At 39.7% G+C, this 19,320-nt stretch overlaps 1 protein-coding gene across 1 annotated transcript; it reads right to left on the reverse strand.

The window, feature by feature from the left end:
• Nucleotides 1-556: 556 nt before the first annotated feature.
• LOC107608997 (uncharacterized) lies at nucleotides 557-18,773 on the reverse strand. Its single transcript, XM_016310811.1, has 2 exons — nucleotides 17,897-18,773; nucleotides 557-795 (listed from the first exon to the last, which is right to left on the reverse strand). Exons 1-2 carry the CDS (start codon nucleotides 18,771-18,773, stop codon nucleotides 557-559), a joined length of 1,116 nt encoding a protein of 371 aa, XP_016166297.1.
• Between the last annotated feature and the right edge of the window lie 547 nt (nucleotides 18,774-19,320).

Consider the following 19,320-nt stretch of genomic DNA (forward strand, 5'->3'; position numbering starts at 1 on the left):
TACAATCATAGAGAAGCAAACACACAAGAATAAAATATTTATGGTTAAATAGTGTAACCATGTCATTAAGCTCAAGTCTCATAGGTTGTGTGTTCTAGCTTTTAACTATGTTCCAAATACAACGTTCTAAACAAGTTTAACACAAAAGTTTTGATTTAAATTAGTAAAATTTTTTCAAAAATGGGGTCTTAAAAAGAAACTAATTGATTTTCAACCAATTATAACATTCATGCAAATAATCTATGCAATTTATCCTATCCTAAGAACAGAAAAGTTAACTAAATATCCTATTTTATTCGTGTTTAAGGAAAAGAAATTATCTCCGGAAGTCAGGTACTGACCGACCTCCCCACACTTAAAGCTTGGCACTGTCTTTAGTGCCATTAGTCAGGAACAAAGGGGGGCTGGTAGCAGCATCTCCACTATCGGGACCGTCATGGCTCCCTGTGTTGGTAAATGAAGTAGAGTCTGGGGTGTCTGGTTCTTCTTTAGGTGGGTGGTGACCAACAAGTAGTTCCTTGAGGTATGTAAATCGGTGCTTGTTACGGCGCTCTGTTTACTTTCCTTTTCGGTCAAGCCGGTCTAGCCTCTCAATTATCTGATGAAGCAATTGGTTTGTTGAAGGTGATTGTGATGTGGAAGGAGTAGGAATGTCTTTGGCTGGTTCTGCAGGCCGGCTAGCAGTGACTACTGGAGGTCTGATATATTTGCCATTAGGGACGATCTGATCATCTCGTGGAATCATGGCTTTAGTGTCCCCAGCTCTGTAAGAGACACCGGCTGCCGAGACTAGATCTAAGACCAGAGCGGGAAAAAGGTAGGTTACCCGCAATCTGTACGTGTCCCATAGCATGCCGAATGTGTCTTGGTAAATTGAGGTGATGGTTTGTAAGGATACACCAGAGTAGAACAGCCATGTCTGCAGCAAAGGAGGACTCGTGAGTGCTCAGAAAGACGTAATGGGACATAATCTGTGCCCATACTCGAGCCTCTAAGGTGAGTGCAGAAGCCAATATGATCTTAGGTCGAGATCGATGGTATCCATAGATCCATCTGCTGCCAGGTTGTGCTATAACTTTGAGAACGGCGTCCTAGTCAAATTGGTATGTCTGGCATTTGAATGAGGCTTCTTGGAATGCGTCCAATCCTTCTGGAGTAGGGGGAAGATCTAAAGCTCGTTGAATGGCCTCTTCTGTTATGGAAACTTGCTTTTGACGGACATAGACAGACTACATGGCTGGCATGTGAAAATTGGAGTAGAATTCAACTACCCATGAAAGATTAACCTGCCTTTGCTGTCTCCGTAGGAATCCCCAATGTCTTTGTTCAATTTGCGGCTCAACAAATTCAACAATGTTGGTCGGGAGGATGAGAAGGTGCTCATTATTATAGTTTCTCTCAGCCAGGATAGGGAACATCTGCTCACAGTAGCGGTTAGGGAACCGCACAGTGTCCTTTGCTGGGAAAGCTTTTTCTTTTTCATCGACCATGACGATCCTCTTGATTCATTTGGTTGAGGGATTTACTGCTGTTGAAGATGGTTCTGCCACTAGTGCTCTCTTTGTTCCTTTCCTTGTTGGTGGCCATCCTGAAAAGGGAAAAAGAAGGTAACTTAAGAACTTAAGGGTTAGAGCAAGGAAGGGGATGGGATAAGTGATAATCAATGCACGGTAAAGAAGGATGTCGTTAACACATGGTCTAGACTACATGTGAAAAGTTCATCAATGGAAATATAGCAAGTGCATGTGATGGCAATTAAATGGAAGATGTTTATTGGCATGCCGGCAAAGGCATGAGTAGCATAGATCAAGCATTCAATGTCCAAGTTAGATTACCCAACCTTTCAAACTAACAACCTATTTGTATTGATAATTATATTTAATGAATAAAATATAAAAGGAGTTTTGTGAAAAACAGGCATTAGAGTAGTAGAATAGAGTAATATAAAAATAATGCACAATGCCATATGGGCTTTTTCACAAACACATAGCGTGCATGGTAAATATGTTATTGAAAGTATTAAATTGAACATGCAAGCAATCCTTTTAAGAAGTAATAGTAATTGTCAAACAATTCCACAATAACTCACAAGCAAAATATAGAAGTAACTAATAACCCAATTAAATTTCTAATCACCAATTAAAGGAATGAAAAGAAAAAGAAAAGAAAGAAAAGGAAAATATAGATAATGAAAGTGAAAAGAAAAAGAAAATATAAATAAAAATAATAAAGGAAAAGTAAAGAGGGAAAGAAGAAAGAAAAGAACCTTGTTAATGAAAGTGAAAAATAAGGGATCCAAAAGTAAAAAAATGAGAAAGAATAAAAAGGGAAGAAGAGAGAAGAAAGAAATAAGAAGGGAAAGAAAATATTTAGATTTGGGGAAGAAAAGATAAGATATCTTGGCTGATCTGGATAAGCTGTGCGTCGCATGTGACGCGGACGCGTGGGTCACGCGATCGCGTGGTGGGCAATAAGTTCAGGTGACGCGGACGCGTGGGTTACGCGATCGCGTGGTCTGATTTGTGCCTTTGGCGCGAGTGTAGCCTTGCGTTCGCGCAACTCTCTATTTTGAAAGTATATTGCCAAAAATCTAGGTGACGCATTCGCGTGGGGGACTGAATCGCGTGAATGGCCATATTTTTGTAAACGACGCGGCCGCGTAGGGCATGCGGTCGCGTGATAGGGCTGGTGCTTCCAGCACCATTCCAGCCCAGCTCCATCATAACTTACTGCCATATACCTTTTTTACGTCGATTTTTAGGGCCACGCGTTCGTGTGGGTGACGCGGATGCGTGGGGAGGCTATTTTCAAATGACGCGGACGCGTCAGTGACGCAGTCGTGTGAGCGTATTTGTTCCTAAGGAACGCTTCCAGCCACGCTTTCGCATGACACTCTCCTTCTTTTCTTCCTGTTTCCAAGGCATCTATGACGCGGACCCGTCAGCGACGCTGGCGCGTCGCGTGCCTCTTTTTTTTTTATATGCAGAATGCAAATACAAATGCAGGCTATATACAGTTATATGAAGAGGTTATAAGAAGAGTCATTAACAAAAACAAAAATAGAATAAAGTAAAATAAAACTAAGACTGAAACGAAACGATCTTACCATGGTGGGTTGTCTCCCACCTTGCACTTTACTTTTACATCCTTAAGTTGGACATCTTCAGGCTCATTCTGCTTTTGTTGGTGGGTCTTCTAAAAGGAAAACCTCTAGTTCTTTGTGATCCTTTATCTTCTTTCCATGATAAAGCTTCAGGCGATGTCCATTGACCTTTAAGAATTTAGAGCTAGAAGGATGACGCAGGTGGAAAACTCCGTATGGCTCTACCTTTTCTACTCTATAGGGACCTTCCCATCTTGATCTTAGTTTGCCTGGCATAAGCCTCAGTCTAGAATTATAAAGAAGAACTAACTCCACTAGTCTGAATTCTCTCCTTTTAATGTGCTTGTCATGGACAGCCTTCATCTTCTCTTTGTATCGCATGGAGTTGTCATATGCTTCTAGGCGAAGAATCTCTAATTCTGCTAGTTGCAGCTTTCTTTCAGCACCAGATTCTTCAAAATTCATATTGCATTCCCTTACAGCCCAGAAAGCCTTGTGTTCCACCTCCACTGGAAGGTGGCAAGCTTTTTCGTATACTAAGCGGAAGGGGCTCATCCCAATGGGTGTCTTGTACGCTGTTCTATATGACCAGAGTGCATCTTGTAGCCTTGCACTCCAGTCTTTCCTATGGGTTTTTACTATCTTCTCCAGAATGCATTTAATTTCTCTGTTAGACACTTCTGCTTGTCCATTGGTCTGGGGATGATAAGCGGTTGCTACTTTGTGAACAATCCCATGCTTCTTCAATAATCCTGTTAGTCTCCTGTTACAAAAGTGAGTGCCTTGATCGCTCACAATTGCTCGTGGTGATCTAAAGCGACAGATAATATGGTTTCTAACAAAGGAAATAACAGTGTTAGCATCATCAGTACAGGTAGAAATCGCTTCAACCCATTTAGAAACATAATCTACAGCTAACAGTATATAAAGGTAACCATTAGAATTTGGAAATGGACCCATGAAGTCAATGCCCCAAACATAAAAAATTTCACAGAAAAGCATAATCTGTTGAGTCATCTCATCCCTTTTGGATATATTACCAAATCTTTGGCATGGGGAACAAGATTTACAAAATTCAGCAGCGTCTTTAAAAAGAGTAGGCCACCAGAATCCACAGTCTAATATTTTTTTAGCTGTTCTTTGAGGGCCAAAATGTCCTCCACTCTCAGAAGAGTGGCATGCCTCTAAAATGGACTGGAATTCTGATTGTGGCACACACTTTCTAATTACATGGTCAGCATCACACCTCCATAGATATGGGTCATCCCATATGTAATATTTAGACTCGCTTTTCAGCTTGTCCCTTTGATGTTTGGTAAAATTTGGAGGGAAAGTATGACTAACTAGATAATTAGCTACAAGTGCATACCAAGGAACTACTTCAGATACTGCTCGCAAGCTATCAAATGGAAAAGCATCATTTATAGGAGTGGAGTCGTCCTTAACATGCTCAAGGCGACTCAAGTGGTCTGCCACTAAATTTTGGTTACCACTCCTATCCTTAATTTCTAAATCAAATTCTTGCAGCAGCAGTATCGAATGTATCAACCTTGGTTTGGACTCTTTTTTAGCTAATAAATATTTTAGAGCTGCATGGTCCGAGTACACTATTACGAAGCGGTCCTTACCTTCGCGCTGAGCCAGTGCCGCTCCTACTGCATGGTTGGAGGCATCACACATAATTTCAAATTGCTGGCTCCAGTCTGGTCCTCTCACAATTGGAGCTTGAGTGAGAGCAATCTTCAGCTTATCAAATGCTTTCATACAATCCTCACTGAATTTAAGCTCAATATCTTTCTGCAGCAGTCTGGATAAAGGTAATGCTACCTTACTGAAGTCCTTAATGAATCTCCTGTAAAAACCTGTATGGCCCAAGAACAAACGGACTTCCCTCACGGGGAGGGGTAAGGTAAACTAGAAATAACATCCACCTTTGCTGGATGTACTGAAATAATAGTTTTAGAGACAACATGTCCTAGAACAATCCCTTGTTTTACCATAAAGTGACATTTTTCAAAATTCAATACAAGGTTTGAACTAACAAACCTGTCTAATACTTTAACTAAACTATCCAAGCAAAGGTTAAATAAATCGCCATATACACTAAAATCATCCATAAATACTTCCATACAGTTCTCAATAAGATCTGAAAAGATACTCATCATGCATCTTTGGAAAGTAGCGGGTGCATTACATAAGCCAAAAGGCATTCTTTTATAAGCATACGTTCCAAAGGGACATGCAAAAGTAGTCTTCTCCTGATCTTCAGGAGCTATATGAATTTGAAAATATCCTGTATAACTATCTAAAAAGCAATCATGGGATTTACCTGACAGGCGATCAAGCATCTGATCAATAAATGGCAAGGGGTAATGATCCTTGCGAGTAGCTTGGTCGAGATGCCTATAGTCAATGCAAACCCTCCATGAATTCTGCACTCTAGTTGTCAGAAGCTCTCCATGCTCATTCTTTATTGTTGTGACTCCAGACTTCTTGGGCACCACTTGTACTGGACTGACCCATTCACTGTCTGAGATGGGGTAAATGATATATGCTTCAAGTAGTCTGGTTACTTCTTTCTTGATAACTTCTAAGATGGTTGGATTCAATCTTCTTTGGGGTTGATGTACAGGTTTTGATTCCTCTTCTAAATATATTCTGTGCTCACAAACTTGAGGACTGATGCCTACTATATCTGCCAAGCTCCATCCAATTGCTTTCTTATGTCTTTTCAGCACACTAAGCAGTTGTTCCTCCTGTTGAGAAGTGAGTTCCCTTGTAGTGATAACTGGAAACTTCTGATTATCCTCAAGGTAAGCATATTTGAGGTGTGGAGGAAGAGGCTTTAATTCCAATTTCTGCTCATGGCTAGGTTCTGGATCATCCGGGGCTGGTGGTAATGGTAAAGTATTGTCATAATGTTCAGAAGGTGTCCCCACACTTGGACCTTGTTCCATGTGCTTCTCTTCTAATTCTTCTTGGTGAACTTCAGCTATGGAAGATAGAATGATGTCACACTGGAAGATAGAATGACCTTCCGGAGGGTACTTCATAGCTTCATTTAAACTGAAACTTACTATTCTACCATCTATCTCAAAGGAGTAAATTCCTGAGAATACATCCAGCTTGAACTTTGAGGTTTTCAGGAATGGTCTTCCAAGCAGGATTGATGATGGTCTTCCTGAGTCATTAGGTGACATTTCCAGGATGTAGAAGTCAATGGGAAATGTGAGCCCCTTAATTCTCACTAGTACATCTTCAGCAATTCCAACTACTGTAATAATACTTTTATTTGCTAACACAAAACGAGCTGCCGTCCTTTTTAAGGGAGGGAGCCTTAGAGTATCATACATAGATAATGGAATTATACTAACACATGCTCCTAAGTCACACATGCAATCAAAAAATATTACACCTCAAATGGTACAGTTAACCATGCATGGACCTGGATCACTACATTTTTCAGGTATACTTCCCATTAAAGCATATATAGAACTACCTAAAGGAATAGTTTCTAATTCATTAATTTTATCTTTATGTATGCATAAGTCTTTCAGAAACTTTGCGTATTTAGGTACTTGCTGAATAACATAAAAAATGGGAACAGTTACCTCGACCTTTTTGAAAATTTCTACCATTTTGGGATCAAGTTCCATCTGTTTTCTAGACTTTCTTGCAAGGTGTGGAAATGGGATAGGAATGACGCCACTTGTTTCTTCTGTATCCTTTGGTGCTTCATTTCTTTGCTGAGCTATTTCTTCCTCAACCTTGTCTTGTACTTCTTCTTCTTCTTCAGCATCTTCCACTTCTATCACATCTTCAGATGGGGCGTGTACTTGCAGTGTGGTTCCGGACCTCAAAGTAATGGCATTGATGACACCCTTCGGGTTAGGTAAGGGTTGAGAAGGAATTCCACTAGGGTTTAAAGGTTGGTTAGTGGAAGTAGGTAGTGAATCTATCCGGGCGGCAAGAGCTTGTAAAGTGGCATTCAGACCATTTAGAGTAGAGTTTAGTGTAGTCTGCATGACTTGTTGTCCTTGTGCAAGAGAACGAAGCATCTCGTCATTTGATGAGGAAGTGGGATAAGTGATTTGTGGTACTTGTTGTTGGTTTTGCTGGGGTCCTTGTGATTGCCTTAGGTGAGGAGCTCTGTAAGGTTGGTTCTGATTCTGCTGTCTGTTGTTGTTATTCTACCTCTGATTTCCTTGGTTGTCTCTGCCTCCTCTGTTATAGTTGTCCCTCCAGCCATGGTTAGAATTATCCCTCCAACCTTGGTTGGAGTTGTCCTGCCATCCTTGGTTATAGTTTCCACCTTGGTTGTAGTTACCGCCTTGTTGATTGTATCCTTGATTCGGGCGGTCATAGAAGTTATGAGTAGCTGCCACAGTATTATCTTCTTGTTGGAGCTATGGGCATTTATCAGTATAATGACTATAATCAGCACATAAGCTGCATACTCTTTGGGGTACTAACTGTTGGCTTTGCTATGGTGGGGAAGGCTGAGCTTGTTGTTGTTGATTCAAATGTAATTACTTTAGTAGGTTGGTCATTTCACATATACTCTGTGTAAGAGTAGAAGTCTCAGTGCTAGAGGAAACTTCTGCAATAGCTTTTGAATGGGTGCTCCTGTGCCTCTGGTTCCTAGTAAACTCAGCTAAGTCACTGATCAGTTGCTATGCTTCATCTGCGGTCTTGTACTTCTTCAGAGAACCTTTTCTAGCACCATCTAGTGTAGTTTAATCCCGAGGCTTCATGCCTTGAGTGAAATAGCTGATTAACACTAGTCTGTCAATCATGTGATGGAGGCATGCATCCAGAAGGTTCTTAAAACGCTCCGAGTACTCATAGAGAGTTTCTGATTAACCTTGAACAATACATGAGATATCTTTCCTTAGTCTCTCGGTTACTTAAGTTGGAAAGTATTTCTCCAAAAATTCTCTCCTGAGCGTATCCCAGTTGGTAACAGTCACTTCAGGTTGGGAGTAGTACCACTCCCTTGCCCTTCCCTCAAGAGAAAATGGGAAAGCAGTTAACAGAATAGAAGTTTCATTCGCACCCTGACGCCTAACAGTAGAACAGGCTGTCTGAAAATCCCTGAGGTGCTTGATGGGTGATAAACCATTATTTAATGGTTTATATTGTGTTTAATTGTGCAGTTTTATCAAATCTTTACCCACTTATTCATTAAATTAGCATGTATTTACAATTCCTTCCCAAAATTACTCCATGATTGAAAACTTGCTTCCTAGAGACTTTTAGTTATGTATTTTAATTCTCCTTTATTCTATTCGATGCCATGATTTGTGTGTTAAGTGTTTTAGGCTTTATAGGGCATGAATGACTTGGAGATTGGAAATGAAGCTTGCAAAAATGGAAGGAACACAAGAAATTGAGAAGATGACAAGCGAGGAGTGACGCGGATGCATAGCTCACGCGACCGCACGAAGTAGAGGAAATCGGAGTGACGCGCTCGCGTGCCTGAAGTGAACGCATGGATTGGAAACTGCACAAGTGACGCGAATGCGTGGACGATGCGCACGCTTGGCAAGGAAAAATGCTGGATGACGCGAACGCGTGGAGGACGCGCTCACGTGACATGCGCGATCTGCAGAATCTGCAGAATTCGCTGGGGGCGATTTTGGGCCCTGTTTTGACCCAGTTCTCGGCCCAGAAAAGCAGATTAGAGCCAAGGAACAAGCAGAGACTAAGGACAACATTCATTCGGCATAATTTTAGTTTTAGATCTAACTTTACTCCTCCTCTAGGTTTCTTCTCTACACATTCATAGTTCTTAGGATTTTATTTTTTATTGCTTTTTGGATTGGGATATTGAGAAGAGTTATTGCCTCCACCAAGACTTCATCATTCTAGTTTGTTTTCCTTACTTGTCACTTACTCTTTCATATCCTTACTCTGTTCAGAATTATTATTGGATTATTTTTAGAATTTATTAATACAAGAACTATTTTTATTTTCAATTGATCTTTTGGATTATTATTTATCATGTCTCTCTTTATTTCTCTTCCTTATTTTATGAAGTTTACATTCATAATGAGCGAGTGGTTCCATAACTTGATTGGGAGATGATTGAAAGGAAAACCTTGAGTTGGAACGATCGAGAGAAAAATTGTAATTGGGTTTATTGTTGGATCGCCCTCTAGTCACTGACACTAGTCCTTCCTAAGGGAGAGGATTAGGACTTGTGAATAGAAGTTGCCTTCCAACTTGCTTGACTTTCCTCTACCTAGTAAAGGATAACTAAGCAGAACAACCTTCAATTATCACTTTTATCTTGGGAGAACTCCATCAAGGATAGGGCTTCCAACTAATCTACTCTCGGTCAAGGTTTTTATTTAAATTACATAAATTCTTTGATTTAATTTCCCGTTTATCAACTCAAACCATTTTAGAAAACATCTGATTAATAAAATAGCACACCTTTCTGCAACTCATTAGGAGACGACCTGGGATTCATACTCCCAGTATTTTAATTCTAATTTTGTGACAACCCTTCTAAATTGATAAGCGGATTTTTGGTTGGTTAAGAACTATACTTGCAACGTATCTCTTATAATAATTTCTCAACTCGCCAATTTCCGCCACGTCAATGGGCTCCTGAGCAGGTAAGCCATGAAACTTGGGCATTAAGTTGATTAGTGTAGTCTTCAGTTCGAAATCTACAACCAGAGTTGGGTGATGCACTTGATACGGCTGCATTGTAAAATCTAGGGCTCCAGCTTCGTGGAGAGTAATCCTGCTAGGTTCTGCCATGTTATCTGCACGTGAATTAACTGAATCAGTAGTAAAGGAGCTTGTTTTGCTCTCAGATGGTGGTTCAGATTTGCCCTCAGATGAGACTGGTGAATCGATAACAATCACTTCACCACCCTCAGAGGCTAACCGACGTCGAGCTCGCCTAATACGTGAAATAGTTCTTTCAATTTTAGGATCAAACGCAGCTAAGCTCGGATCAGGCAGTGAACGCTTCATTCAATGAAAGAAACATATAGCTCATGGTAAAAAAATAAAAATAAAATATGCAAATAAAAAAAAATATGTACACTAATTAATAATTTAGCACACAACTGTAACTCCCCGGCAACGGTGCCAAAAACTGGTGCGTGGCAGAAGTTAGACCAATTAAGAGATTTTTAATAAGAGAACAGCGTTGCAAGTATAGCGCTTAACCAGCTAAAATCCGCCTCTCCAATTGAAAAAGAGTGTCATAAAAATTTAGACTAAAAATACTGGGAGTATGAATCCTAGGTCGTCTCCCAATGAGTTGTAGGAAAGGGTGCTAATTTATTAATTAGGAATTTTCCAAGAGTTTTGAGAGTTGAATAATGAGCAATCAAATAATTGTAATGTAAAGCAATAAAAATAAACTAAGAATAATTATTGATATTCTAAATAAAAAGCCTTGACTAGAGGAATGATTAATTGGAAGTTCTATCCTTGTTGGGATCTCTTAAGTGTAGTATTAAAAAGGTTGTCGTTTTCACTTAGTTAACTCTTACTAAATAAAGGAATGTCAAGTGATTAAGCTAACCTTTATTCGCAAATCCTAGTCCTCTCCCTTAGGAAGGTCTAGCGTTAGTAAATACAGAACTAGCCAACAACGTCTAGATTAATCAACACTTAAGCCTTCCAACTCAAGTGTCTCCTTTTAATCAACCCCCATGTCAAGTATGGAATCTACTCCATTGACATGAATATAACGCTCATAAAAATATAAGAAGACATGATAAATTAAATAAAAATAGGGATTCAAAATTAATTAAAAATTAAGTAATCCTTTGCACTAACAATTCATGAAAATAATCCAATTAGAACTCTAAATAAAATAAATAAGAATATGGAAGAATAAGGGACAGAGTAAACAAACTAGAATAGTGTCTTCAACGGAAGTAATGACTTCTTCAATATCCAAAAGCATAAAACTAATTAACTATGAATGTAAAGAGAATTTAGAGGGGAAGTAATCCTCTCTAAATTCAGATCTAAAACCTAAAACTATCCTAATGAGAATTTGTGAACGTATCTAAAGTTGTGTAAAGAGGTGTAGATGTGTCTTGAGTCTCTGCACGTTCCCTGGCTTTATTATGTGTTTCTGGGCCAAAATCTGGGTTAAAACGTGGCCCGAAATCGCCCCCAGCATTTTCTGTTAATTATGCAGATCGCGCAGGTCAAGCGTATGCGTCATCCACGCGTTCGCGTCATTCAGCGATTTTACTTGTCACGTGTACGCGTCGTCCACGCGTTCGCGTCCTTCGTGCAGACTCCAATCCACGCTTTCGCGTCAGTCACGTGTTCGTGTCGCTGTGATTCTCTCCATTCCGCGCGTTCGCGTGAGCCATGCGCGCGCGTCAGTGTTCGCTGGTCATCTCCTTAATTTCTTGTGTTCCTTCCATTTTTGCTAGCTTCCTCTCCATTCTCCAAGCCATTCCTGCCCTATAAAACCTGAGACACTTAACACACGGATCACGACATCGAATGGTATATAGGAGAATTAAAATATACTAATTAAAGGTCTCTAGGAAGTAGGTTTTCAACCATAAAACAATACTAGGAAGGAGTTATAAAATCAAGCAATTAGTATGAATAAGTGGGTGAAGACTTGAGGAAACCACTCAATTAAACACAAGATAAACCGTAAAATAGTGGTTTATCAGAGACCTCTTGAGGTGAGTTATGGGTGTTGATGGCTAAGACTTGCATGCCACCCATCTGTTGAGTAAGTAGACTTATTTGCCGAGTCATAAGTTTATTCTGAGCAAGAAGAGCATTAAGAGCTTCTACTTCCATAACACCCTTCTTCTGAGGAGCCTCAGAGCTCACAGGATTCCTGTTAGATGAGTATAAATTTTGGTTACTAGCAACCAATTCAATCAGCTCAATAGTCTCCTCCGATGTCTTCTTCTTGTGCAATGAACCACCTGCAGAATTATCTAAGCATATCCTGGACATTTCACCCAAGCCTTCATAAAAGATATCTAGTTGGGTCCATTTAGAGAATATGTCCAGAGGGCATTGCCTAATCAGTAGCTTGTATCTCTCCCAAGCTTCATAAAGTGTTTCACCATCCCTCTGCCTGAAGGTCTGAACCTCCACCCTAAGCTTAGTCAGCTTCTTTGGTGGGAAAAATTTAGTTAGAAACTCAGTAACAACCTTGTCCCATATATTCAAGCTCTCCTTGGGTTGAGAATCTAGCCATAGCTTTGCTCCATCCCTCAGAGCAAACGGGAAGAGCATGAGTTTATACACTTCTGGGTTCACTCCATTTGTCTTCACAGTATCACAAATCTGCAGAAAATTAGAAATAAATTGATTTGGGTCTTCGTGGGAAAGACCATGATACTGGCAGTTTTGTTGCACCAGGGTGACCAATTGTGGCTTCAACTCAATGTTGTTCGTAGTTATAGGAGGCACCACAATGCTTTTTCCATAAAGATCTGCAGTAAGAGCAGAGTAAGAGCCAAGCACTCTTCTTTGTTCTTCATTTGGATTTGTCACATTGGCATTAACAGCATTATTGTGATCCATAGTGGATTCTGCAGCCTTGCAAAGTCTTGCTTGTTGTAAACGTCGCCTACAAGTCCTTTCAGGTTCTGGATAAAAGTCTAACAGAGCTTCCTTGTCTCTGTTCCTGCACATAAACAAACAGAAAACAAGAAAAGGTGGGAATCTCTACGTCAGAGTACAGAGAAGTCCCAGTGAGGTATCCTGTGTAAAATAATAAAATAAAAATGCTAAATAAAATAAATAAATAAATTTCAAAAATAATAACTAAAATTAAACAAAAATTTTCGAAAATTAACAGGAAAAATAAACAAGACAATTAAAATAAAATTAACTAGGTGATACCAAACTTAATTTCAGAAATTAAGAAAAAATATTAGTGCTTGTTTTTTTAAAAAAAATTTCGATCAAACAACTGATAGTTGTTAATCACTATCAATCCCCGGCAACAGTGCCAAAAACTTGGTGCGGAATTTAAAGTCCACAAGCTAACCGGCAAGTCCACCGGGTCATACCAAGTAATACCTCAGGTGAGTGAGGGTTGATCCCACGAGGATTGAAGGACTAAGCAACAATGATTGATTAATTGGCTTAGTTAGACAAACGGAAAAGATTGTTTAAATATTCAAAGAGCATTAAACAATCGTACGGAAATTAAAATAGTAAAGTAAATGGATTGGGAGTAAAGTATGGAGAAGGTAGTTAAGGTTTCAGAGTTATCTATTTTTCCGGATTAACTTTTCTTACTAACTATTTTAGTCATGTAGGATTTAATTTATGGCAAACTATGTGTGACTAGACCCTAATTCCTTAGACCTTTCTAGTCTTCTCTAAAATTCATTAACTGCCAATTCCTTGGTCAATTAATTCCAATTAGAGGGTGATGATCAAATTCCATTTTATATGCCACAAAAACTCTAATCACCAAAAATAAAAGGATTATATGTCACGTATCCCGTTAAATCTAGATAATTAAAATTTAGGAGAGTATGTTTTCAAGCTGTTGTTGAAGTAAAGAGCTTTTCCAAGTTATACAAGAACTCAAGTAGAAAGAGGTCATACTTCCGTTCCACCGAAATTCATAAGATAAGAGCGAAAACAATTCTTAAATTTTAAATCCAAACATGATTTAAAATAGGAAAAGCAATAAAATCAATCCATACAAATAGACAGAGCTCCTAACCTTAACAGTGGAGGTTTAGTTGCTCATGGTTCAAAGTGAAAATAAGGATTGTAAATTGTGAATTGGAATAATGTTGTGTTGGAATCACCCTGTTGGAATTCCCTTTTATATCTAATCCTCATTAATTTTTAATCTATATTTGAATTTAAATTAGAATTAATTAACAAGTTTTCAGTTGATGGGTGGGAACCACTCGTTTTGTCCATTCTGCAGCTTCTAATATGTGTTTTCTGGCCTGAAAACTGAGTCAAAACAGCCCAGAAATTGCCCCCAGCATTTTTCTGTGTTTTCTGCATGTGGCGCATGTCACGCGTACGTGTCGATGGTCTTCTTCGCGTGTCACGCGCACACCTCAGTCACGCGCACATGTCGCCATAGAAAGCTCCAAATCACGTGCATGCGTCAGTCACGCGTACACGTCGCTCCTTGCTGCCATCTTCTTTGGTTCTTGTGTTGTAGAAACTCCATCAAATCCAGCCAAATGCTACCTAAAATAAACAAAATTACAAAAGATTTAAAGTAGCATCCATATTGGCTAAAAGATAATTAATTCTTTATTAAACTCAACAAATTAGATGCAAATTCACTAAGAAAAGATAGGAAAGATGCTCACGCATCAATAACCTCTTCTCTCCTGCTGCTTGAGAATCAAGGTTGAGGATTTTAGTGGCCCAGAAAGCTTTGTGCTCAAGCTCTACAGGAAGATGACAAGATTTGCCATATAACAACTGAAAAGGAGACTTTCCAATAGGAGTTTTGAATGCTGTTCTATATGCCCAGAGAGCATCTTCTAATTTTCTGGCCTAATCCTTTATTGTGCTCCCCACTGTTTTCTCCAAAATCCTCTTCAACTCCCTATTTGCAAGCTCTGCTTGGCCATTGGTCTGTGGATGATATGGTGTAGCTACTTTATGCATCACCCCATAATTGTGAAGTAGTTTCTCCATCTGTTTGTTGCAAAAATGACTACCACCATCACTGACAAGACCCTTAGGCACTCTAAATCTAGTAAAAATGTGCTTCTTAAGGAATCAAAGGACAATTTGTGCATCACATATGGTTGTTGCTATGGCTTCCACCCACTTTGAGACATACTCTACTGCCACAAGTATGTATTTGAAAGAATATGAGGGTGTGGAAAGGGGCCCATAAAATCTATTCCCCAAAGATTAAAGAGTTCTACCTCCAAGATGTAGTTCTGAGGCATCTCATTCCTTCTTATTAATCCTCCAACTCTTTGGCACTCATGGAATTGATGAACAAACTCTCTAGCATCCTTGAAGATGGTTGGCTAATAAAATCCACTTTGAAGTACTTTGGCTGCTGTTCTTTCTGGTCCAAAATGTCCACCATAAGCTGAACCATGACAATGCCATAGTATGTCTCTCATCTCACTCTCAGGAACACATTTCCTAATTGGTGCACAAAATTGTGATTACACTTTTCACAACTCTGCACAACTAACCAGCAAGTGCACTGGGTCGTCCAAGTAATACCTTATGTGATCAAGGGTCGATCCCACGGAGATTGTCGGCTTGAAGCAAGCTATGGTTATTTTGTAAATCTTAGTAAGGGGATTAATGATAAGAGTGATTGTATTTATGAAAAATAAATAACATGAAATAAATAGTACTTGTGATTCAGTAATGAGAAACAGGCTGAGGTTTCAGAGATGCTCTGTCATCTGAATCTCTGCTTTCCTACTGTCTTCTTCTCCAAACACGCATGGCTTCCTTCAATGGCAAGCTTTATGTTCCTCTCGGATGAAAAATACTAGGTACGATCTCTGCACAGCTAATCAACTATCAGATTTCTTGTCTTGGATGAAAAATACCATGTACAGCTACCGCACGGCTAATCATCTGTCGGTTCCCACTAGTGTCGGAATAGGACCCTTGTCCTTTTGCACACTGTCACTGCGCCCAACATTCACAGGTTTGAAGCTCTTCACAGTCATCCTTTCCCAGATCCTACTCGGAATACCACAGACAAGGTTTAGACTTTCCGGATCCCAGGAATGCTGCCAATTGGTTCTAGCCTATACCACGAAGGTTCTAACCTCTGGACTCGGTCCGTGGATTAGAAACCCAAGAGATACGCACTCAAGTTGTCACCCAATGACTACGTTGAGCTTAGATAGAATGGGAGTGGTTGTCAGGCACGCGTTCATAGGTTTGAGGATAATGATGAGTGTCACGGATCATCATATTCTCTATATTGAAGTACGAGTGAGTATCTTAGAATAGAATTAAGCGTGATTGAATAGAAAATAGTAGTAATTGCATTAATCCATTGAAACATAGCAGAGCTCCTCACCCCCACCTATGGGGTTTAGAGGCTCATGCTGTAGAAGATACAATATGAAGTGTAAAATGTCATGAGTTGCAAAGTGAATCTCTAAAAGTAGTTTTTATACTAGACTAGTAACTTAGGTTTACAGAAAATGAATAACTAAGTGCAGATAGTGCAGAAATCCACTTCTGGGACCTACTTGGTGAGTGTTTGGGCTGAGTTTTCAAGCTTTCACGTGCATATGCCTCATATTGGAGTTAAACGCCACCTTGGGTGCCAAAATGGGCGTTTAACGCCAAGAATTATGCCAGTTCTGGCGTTTTACGCCAAAAAGTTTTAGGCTAGATTTCAACGCCAGTTTAGGTCATCAAATCTCGGGAAAAGTATGGACTATTATATATTTCTGGATATCCCAAGATGTTTACTTTCCAACGCAATTGAGAGCGCGCCAATTGGGCTTCTATAGCTCCAAAAAGTCCACCTCGAGTGCAGGAGTGTCAGAATCCAACAGCATCTGCATTCTTTTTTCAGCCTCTAGATTAGATTTTTGCTCAGGTCCCTCAATTTCAGCCAGAAAATACCTGAAATTACATAAAAACACACAAATTCATAGTAAAGTCCAGAAATGTGATTTTTGAATAAAAACTAATAAAAATATAATAAAAAGTTATTAATTCATACTAAAAACTATGTAAAAACAATGCCAAAAAGGGTATAAATTATCCGCTCATCACTAATCATTCCATATCGACACCTCTTGAATAAGAATGGTTCATCCCATAGGAATTTCTTGGCCTCATTGAGCAGCTTCTTAACTTTTTGCTTGGTGAATTCTTGGGGAATCTTCCTTCCAACCTTGTAGTTTGCAATGTCTGCAACCAGGGAGCTTGTTGGATTTGTAAGAGGTGTTCATCTGGAAAGCTTTCATTCACTGAATGTGGAGCTTGATTAGCTTGTTGTGATATTCTTGACAAATGGTCTGCTACTTGGTTTTCATTCCCTTTCCTATCTCTCACTTCAATGTCAAATTCTTGTAATAGCAACACCCACCTAATAAGCCTTGGCTTTGAATCCTGTTTAGACATGAGATACTTGAGAGCAGCATGATCAGTATATCCCTTCAGGAACCATGAAATGGCATTTCTCACAATTCAATACCAGATTAGTTTCTTGGCATCTTTTCAAAACAAGAGTTAATTGATGTAAGCAAGTGTTAAATGAATTGCCAAAGATAGAAAAATCATGCATGAAGGCTTCTAAAAACTTTTCTACCATGTCAGAAAATATAGAAAGCATACACCTTTGAAAAGTTGCAGGGTCATTGCACAGCCTAAAGGGCATCCTTCTGGAAGCGAAGACTCCAAATGGACAGGTGAAAGAAGTCTTTTCTTGATCCTTGGGATCCACCACTATTTGATTGTAACCAGAGTACCCATCCAGGAAGTAATAGTATGCATGGCCAGCCAATCTTGCCAACATCTAGTCGATGAATGGGAGGGGAAAATGATCTTTCCTTGTAGCATCATTCAGTCTTCTATAATCTATGCACATCCTCCACCCAGTCACCGTCTTTGTGGGAATTAACTCGTTCTTTTCATTGGAAATGACTGTCATTCCTTCCTTCTTTGGCACAACCTGTACTGGGCTCACCTAAGAGCTGTCAGAGATTGGGTATATGATTCCAGCATTCCATAGCTTCATCACCTCTTTTTGAACTACCTCCTTCATGGTTGGGTTAAGTCTTCTTTGGGGTTGAACTACAGGCCTTGAATCTTCCTCCAATAAAATTTTATGCATACAGATGGCAGGGCTTATGCCCTTGATATCGTCAATCGTCCAACCCAAGGCTGTCTTGTGAGCTTTCAACACTTCAATCAGATTTGTTTCTTCTTCTATGTTCAATGAGGAGTTTATGATCACTGACAGGGCCTCTGCTTCTCCAAGAAATAGATACTTGAGATAAGGAGGGAGAGGCTTTAACTCTTGTTTTATCTTCTCATCTGCCTTGCATTTTAAGGAGAACTCTACCACTTCCTCTCCTATGAAATCTTGTTCCACCTCTATTTTCACTTCTTGTTCTTCCTGGTTGTCATCTTCCAGTAGCTCCTCCTCCACTTCATCTATCGTTTCCACTCTCATATGCTTTTCCTTCTCTAGAGGATATTGCATGGCCTTGAAGACATTGATGATCATCTTTTCATCATGCACCCTGAGGGTCATCTCCCCTTTCTCCACATCAATGATGGCTCTTGCTGTTGCTAAGAAAGGCCGTCCCAATATGATTAAACTGTGTCCCTCTAGGATAACAAAGTCAGCAAGGAAAATGAATTCTCCAATCTTCGCTAATAAATTTTCCACAACCCAATTTGGTATCTTGAGTGATCTGTCAGCCATTTGGAGTGACATCCTGTTAGGCTTGACTTCCTCTATTGCAAGCTTCTTCATTAGTGAGAGGGGCATTAAATTGATGCTGGCTCCTAAGTAACAGAGAGCTTTGTCCAATTTTCTGTTGCCTATAGTGCAGGATAAGATGAAGCCTCCTGGATCTTTGAGCTTTGGAGGAAGACCTCTTTGGATGACAGCACTGCATTCCTGGGTTAGGATCACTGTCTCTTTCTTATTCCAGCTCCTTTTCTTATTGATGAGCTCTTTGAGAAATTTTGCATATAGAGGCATTTTTTCCAGAGCTTCAGCAAGTGGGATGATGATCTCTAGCTTCTTAAACACTTATAGGAACTTGGGGAACTGTTGATATTTAAGCTCTCTGTTAACCTTTGAGGATATGGAATAGAGGGAGTGTATGGCTTCTCCTCCTTCCTCTGTCCTTGTGATTGTTCCTCAATAGCTTGCTTTCCCTTCTTTGAAGCTTGAGGTTCCTCTTTCTCCTTGAGCTTCTCTTGGTCTTGCTTGTCTTTTTCTCCTTCTTGCTTTTTGCTGCCAACATCATTCTCCACAGGCTTCTTGTTAGTTTCTTCCTCAGCTGGCCTCTTGTCATTTACTAAGGTTCTTCCACTCCTTAATTGGATGGCTTTGCATTCTTCCTTGGAGTTGGGAATGGTGTCACTTGGTAGTGCATTAGGTGCTCTTTCAGCCACTGTTTGCTTGGACAGTTGACGAATTTGCCTCTCTAGATTCCGTAGTGAAGCTTTATAGTTTTTGTTGGCCAATTCTTGGTGCTTGATCATCTTTTCCATCATCATCTCCAAGTTGGAGATCCTTTGAG

The sequence above is a fragment of the Arachis ipaensis genome, chromosome B1 (assembly GCF_059453495.1).
Source record: "Arachis ipaensis isolate K30076 ecotype BB chromosome B1, ASM5945349v1, whole genome shotgun sequence".
NCBI classification, from domain to species: Eukaryota; Viridiplantae; Streptophyta; class Magnoliopsida; order Fabales; family Fabaceae; genus Arachis; species Arachis ipaensis.

What these genes read in the sequence shown, in the direction of transcription:
- LOC107608997 (XM_016310811.1), bottom strand. Translation starts at nt 18,773, where the DNA reads ATGCCTCTATATGCAAAATTTCTCAAAGAGCTCATCAATAAGAAAAGG. An exon ending in GGGCATAAGCCCTGCCATCT is followed by an intron (nt 796 to 17,896) that starts GTATGCATAAAA and finishes CTCTGGTCTTAG; the next exon opens with ATCTAGTCTCGGCAGCCGGT.